The sequence below is a fragment of the Drosophila innubila genome, assembly GCF_004354385.1.
Source record: "Drosophila innubila isolate TH190305 chromosome 2R unlocalized genomic scaffold, UK_Dinn_1.0 1_C_2R, whole genome shotgun sequence".
In the NCBI taxonomy this organism is placed as follows: Eukaryota; Metazoa; Arthropoda; class Insecta; order Diptera; family Drosophilidae; genus Drosophila; species Drosophila innubila.
The window spans coordinates 4872512-4878511 of record NW_022995374.1 but is presented as its reverse complement, the minus strand read 5'-3'; the positions used below and the strand labels follow the sequence as shown (position 1 = coordinate 4878511).

General features: G+C 40.2%; 1 protein-coding gene across 1 annotated transcript in view; it reads left to right on the top strand.

The window, feature by feature from the left end:
* The first annotated feature begins 692 nt into the window (after positions 1-692).
* The window catches only part of LOC117785198, a 65125-nt gene continuing 59817 nt past the window's right edge, over positions 693-6000 (top strand). Inside the window, 2 exon segments of the mRNA XM_034623111.1 lie at positions 693-1403; positions 5248-5439. Coding sequence (XP_034479002.1) covers positions 707-1403; positions 5248-5439 — 889 coding nt within the window. The 5' untranslated portion in view covers positions 693-706.

Here is a 6000-nt window from a genome sequence, read left to right as displayed (position 1 = left end):
CCCGCCGATGAGCTCATCTTGATGACCTATGGTTTCTTTGCGCCGCGTGTGAAACCACGACCCTCACTCGACTGTCTGCCCGAGCCGCTCATACCGCTTGAGTATCCAGTCCGAGCCAGCTCCAGTAACAACAACAAAAGCAACAAAAGCAACGCCAACACTTCCGTTAAGCATAACAACAACAGCAACTTTATAAGCGTCGCCGCCACCAGCGCCATAAACGATTCATATCCAGCACAGTGGTCCACAGGTGTCAGCACAGCAGCGTCCATTGTAATACCGCCCCGCATTCCTACTTCCATTGCCGCGCCCACGCCGCCCAACTCGCCACACAAGCACCTAACACCGCCAGCTGCTACTTTGCCCCTGAGCAGCAGCAGCAATAGCAGCAACAACTTCTTTAGCTTCGAGGCAGTTCCAGTTGTTCCAATTGTTCCACAGACACCTGTTCGTCGCACTTCGCGCGCTTCGCTGACTCACTCCAACTACAATCAGTCCGGCGGCAGCAAGCGTTCCAGTGTTAGGAGCAATCGATCGAGGCCATTGACGCCGCTGCTGCCACATCAGCGTACGCTGAGCACGTCCATGTATAATGACGCGAGCATGCAAGGCGGCAGCTCAGCATCTGGACGAGCACCATTCCAGCGCAGCAGCGCCTACAACAGCAACGACGAGCAGCAGGAGGAGGGCGCTGATTTGACCGATTATGGAGCAACTGCATCGGGAGGATTGTTGGTTGCGCGCTCACGCAGTCCCAGCGTCTTTTTGGAGCCACCAACGCCAGATCCAACGCATGCACACTTTGGACCCGGCTGGGGGCGACCCATGTCACCCATGGATCTGCCGCCGGATCTACCACGTTCGAGCGGCAGCAGTGTGGGCAACAAATCGCCCACCACCAAGTCGCGACTGCGTCCCAAGCTGCACATACCGTTGGGTCGACTCGGCCGCTCCACATCCTCGGATACGCGGGAGCGTGAGAGCAGCCGGCTGCGTGAGGATGTCCATGTGCATGTGGAGAATCCGGTGTTCAGCAGCGAGAATCTGCGTCAGAACAACTTTGATGCATTCTTCGAGGCACGCGAACCGGTCATTAAACTGCACCCACGTACGCCTGGTACGGCGCCAGCGGACGGTCACGGCTATTCGCCACCCCTGGACAAGTATGCTGGCGTCTATGACTCCCCACGGGCCAAGGGTCCCGCTGCCAGCTCCGGAGGTGGTCTCTTTGCGCGCTCGCCGCGGGAGGAACGCGAACGTGCGCTCAACGCGCGTTCCCGCAGCGCCGAGCAATGGGATGAGGCGGGAACGGGAACGGGAGCGGGAACGGCAGCGGGTGCGGGATCGGTGGGTGGCAAGGGCAGTGGAGGTGCTGGTGGCGGCGCGCACTCCAAAGGTGACAGGTGCCCCCAAAAACTACTTTTTCACAAGCTAATCAAATTGTTTACAGTTATTTTTGTGCTGCTGCCGCCGCTGCTGCTGCGCCGCAAGCTGCCAAAAAAAAAACTCATAGAAAATGCTGCGTACAACGTTTAATTGATTGATTGATTGATTGATTGATTGAATGATTGATTGATTGATTGAATGATTGAATGATTGATTGATTGATTGATTGATTGATTGTCTGATTGATTGAATGCAAAGGCTGCATAAGGAGCCAAAAGTTTTTGCTAGTTTTTAACTGCAGTTCTTGAGATGATTTTATAGCATTCTCTTATGACTTTGCAGAGGTTATTTTGCAACTTTGTTGAACTGCAGGAAAGGAGAAGAAAGCACGTACAGAAAGAAAGAATTTATAGCAACAAGTTTGTTAATCAGCGTGGCACAACTTGATTTATTACCCAGTTTGAGAAGTTAATGTGCCAATTTCAGCGACTTTACTTAGTTTTGTTTGGAATAAACAATCGCAATATCAACGATAATAGAAGTCGAGTAAAGAGAACAGCTGATAGTTCACAATTGGTTTACTTAGCTTGCTCTTAAAAAAAAAAAAAAAAATAAAGTTATGATGTCATTTATATTTTAATTTCCTATTTGGCTCAGTGTACAAGCCAGGGACAGTAAATAATGATAATTTTGTTTTTTTCAAATGTACAAATCCTTGACTTCTAGTAACTGTAAATATACGTGATATATACCAAAATTTGTATATTACCATGAACTTAAAATTTATGATTTTTAATTTTTGTACTCATTAAATAATCATTATTTTTGGTCAAAAAAAAATAAAACTCATAGCATTAAGATTATTTCTTGAGTTTATTTGTTTTGAATCAAAAATAAAACTCAAGTTAGTATTTTTATATGTCAAAATAACACCTTGAGTTTTATTTCAAAATATTCAAAAAATCAAGTTTGTATTTTAATAAGTCAAAATTACACCTTTGATTAAAAAAAAATAAAACGCAAGATATATTATGCTATAAGTTTTATTTTTTTTTTTGCTCAAAAATAATAATGAAGATTTCTTGAGTTCTATTTCATTGCTCAAAAGTAATCAAAAGTGAAATAATTAAACTCATGATTATTTATTGAGTTTTATAATAAGACTTAAAATGATTACTGTCCCTGGTACAAACTTGCAATTGCTTATGACACCATAAGATTAGATTGTTGTAGACTTTGGAATATGATTGAACAGAATTTAACTGTTCGAATTTGATTAATTTAACTTAAACGCAAACTTGCTAACTTTTTTAAAAATAAATAAGATTTTCGTATCACACATTTCAATAAATATTTTCCTTAAGACAATTTCCATATTAATGTCAAATATGTGCTCATTATTATGCAGAAGTGCACTTATCTGAATAGTAATGGATAGTTCAACAAAGCATTCAAAATAGTCTCTGCAGGGATTTGCAAGCCTTCGCATGCCAAAGATGACTTCTCTTACATGTTATGTTCTGCATAGTTAACTTGAAAAAAAAAATAATACAACATAAAGGCTTAGACGAGTGTTTAAGCTGCTTGAGTTTAAATGGAATTGTGAGAGCCTGACTGCCTGACTGACGTCTTATCCTAATTCTTATCACACATGCAATGATGTCGGTCTCTTGCTGAGTTGCTTGCATGCAAATAGGATTATGTGCATGCCTGCATATGCCCTGGACAACCTATACACACACACACACACAATTCACACATTCGCAGCTCCACTCATACACACATGCACACACACACACACAGACAGTGGGATTTAACCTTGCATTGCGTGCTTATGGCCGCGCCTGGGGGCAAGGAGATTGTAAAGGAAATGCGCGCACTCAGTTCGCGTTTTTCACTGTGAAATGGGCACGAACATAATTCCTAGGATACGCTACGCAGTGCTTTGCAAAGCAGCAAAAAGAAAGGAGCAAGGAGCACATCCTGCTGAGCACTGACGGACGCCTTCAGAAATGAATGCCAAGCTTAGCTGGGCGTGAAGTGTAATCAACAACAACGACAATAATAACAGCAACAGCAGGAACAACAGCAGGAGCAGGAGCAACAGCACATCCTGCTGCATGCAGCACGACGGCACGTGAGTCATGCCTCAAGATGGCAACCGACTTGTCGCCCACTTGGAATTCATTTAAAAGTTCACAGCGCGCCAAATTTGATGACCAGCATCTCAACTCAACTCAACTGAACTGAACTCAACTCAACTAAAACTAAATCAACAGCGTGTCCTACGTGCTCCAGCTGCAACATGGGATATCCTTACTCCGTCTGGCTGGCAACAATCTCGGGCACGCCTTGTTTATTTCGCTTGAAATTGCCGTCGGAATATGTCTGCGATAAACTATAACCAAGGCACACATGCCGTGCAGCTGTCAAGCAGCTACACTGAAAAAAAAAATTTCTAGATTTTGGTCTCAAAACTAAGAATATTGGTCTAAAAATTCTTAAATTAATAAAACACATCTTGGATGTAAGAACATTTCAAATAAGACCAAAATTTAATATTAATTTAAACAAATTAAATATTTTTTTTTAAATATATAACTTTTTTTTTTTTAATTATGACTTTTATACAATTTTTAATTTATTTTGGTAATTTTATAAATGTTATTTTAATTTGTTACACATATTTATACTTTCCAAACAATTTAAGATTTTTATTCTTGTATTAAAAACTTTGATTTTTTAGATTTATATTCTTAAAATTAGTAATTTGGTCTTAAAATGTTTTTATATTAAGTACAAATTATTTGAGATGAATGTTCTTGATTTTAGAAGCTGGTCTTTTTTTCAGTGTATGCTTCTGCGTCATTAAGCGACACTAAATAGTCTCTATAGCATACTTTTGCGAGCAGGAGCAGCACTCATACGCCACGTGCGCCACACAAGCCACATGTAGACACTGTGCTGGTGGTCAGCTAAACAGTTGCCTCCCAATAAGCATTTTGAAACTAGTTCAAAATTCGTAAAGCCAATAGCATTACGCTTGATTTATCGATTGAATTTGAAATGAGGCACAATGGAGAAATAGCTTCGACAATGTCTTGGGATCCAATTCGTGTGCCGTTTGTTCTGTTGACTTTTGTAATGGGCGACCAAGCACTTGAAATTTCCGTTTGCTCAACTGAAAATACAAAGAATGGCAAACAAGAAAGCAAAACCCACCTCGTCTCATTATTTATGCATAAATATGAGAGGCAGCGATTTGTTTGATTGTTCGCTGCTCCAAATACTCCACCTACTCCGCCCACTACACCCCCCCTGCTGGTATTGCTGGCGGGGAGCAAGGGGCGTGGACAGCTTGTCGGGCACGTCAACCCAATATATTTTTGTATTTATCACGGAAAACGAAAAGAAGTGAATAAAAAGAATAAGAATTCCTGACATGCCTGCCATTATTGAAAGGCAACAGAAAAGAGGAAAATGGTAAACGGGAAACGGGAAATGGTGGGAGACAAAATCGAACCGTATACGGAACGCATAACTCAGACTACGGCTACTGTTTAATTTGAGTTACTTTTGTTATTTACTTATTTTCTTACAGCTTTTTGAATGCCGTTTATGCCGATTCAATTCGTTTCGGTCAAGATTTGATATAATTCAATCATATTTGATATGAAATTTAATTTGTTTGCATTTTTTTCGGTTTGTTTTCGTTTGTTTGTTGCGTTTTGGAATTTTATTTAAATTTATTTAAATTTAAATTGCTTGATTTGAATTAATTGTTAATTTTTTTACATTTTTCTTTTCATTTTAAATTATATGTTTTTCTATATTCTAATAATTGTGATTCTGTTCCAACAGATTCTTTGGCAAAATCTTCAAGTGGTCCAAAAAATCGTAGTTTCTTCGGGTGGAGGGGACCACGGGGTGGTTCCCTTAGCCCACAGGGCAGCATGGCGTCCTATAATGGTGTACTAAAGGATTACAGTCACAGCAGTTTGAATGAGGCTTTCAAATCCCAAAACAATGTCAACTTTAAGTTAATTAAAACAGGTAAGCTCAACATATCTACATAATACATAAATCCGTATACATATATCATTTTAGCCAAGGGAGTTTTGTTTACACACAAAGCCAAAAGTTTTTGTTTAGGGTCTGTGCTATTTTCATGTCAAAAGCAACAATTTATTATGGTGTTTTTGTGTATGTGGAAGTGTGTGTTTTATTTGATAACTTTCTCGAATGTTTTCCGTCTATGAGTTTAGATGGCTTCGCTTTATGGCTTATTGATTTCAATCGCATTGCGCCTTTGTCTTCTGATTTGGCTATAAATCTATTCAATTGATTTGTACACGTTCAAATTCCCACTCTATATATGACACACATTCTAACAGCTGAAGTCGTGACTCTAAGTCACACTTTAACTTTAAGTCCTCAACTATTTTTCTTCTTTTTTGGATACTACTTTGCTTACTTTGCAGTTTGTTCAAAGTTTGAACACATGCTGTATTGACCTTTAGAACTTGTTGTCAATTTGTATACCCTGTCGATGTATTAAGGGGTATTATAGTTGAGACTAGAAATATACAAGATTTCAACTTTCTTCTTTGAGTA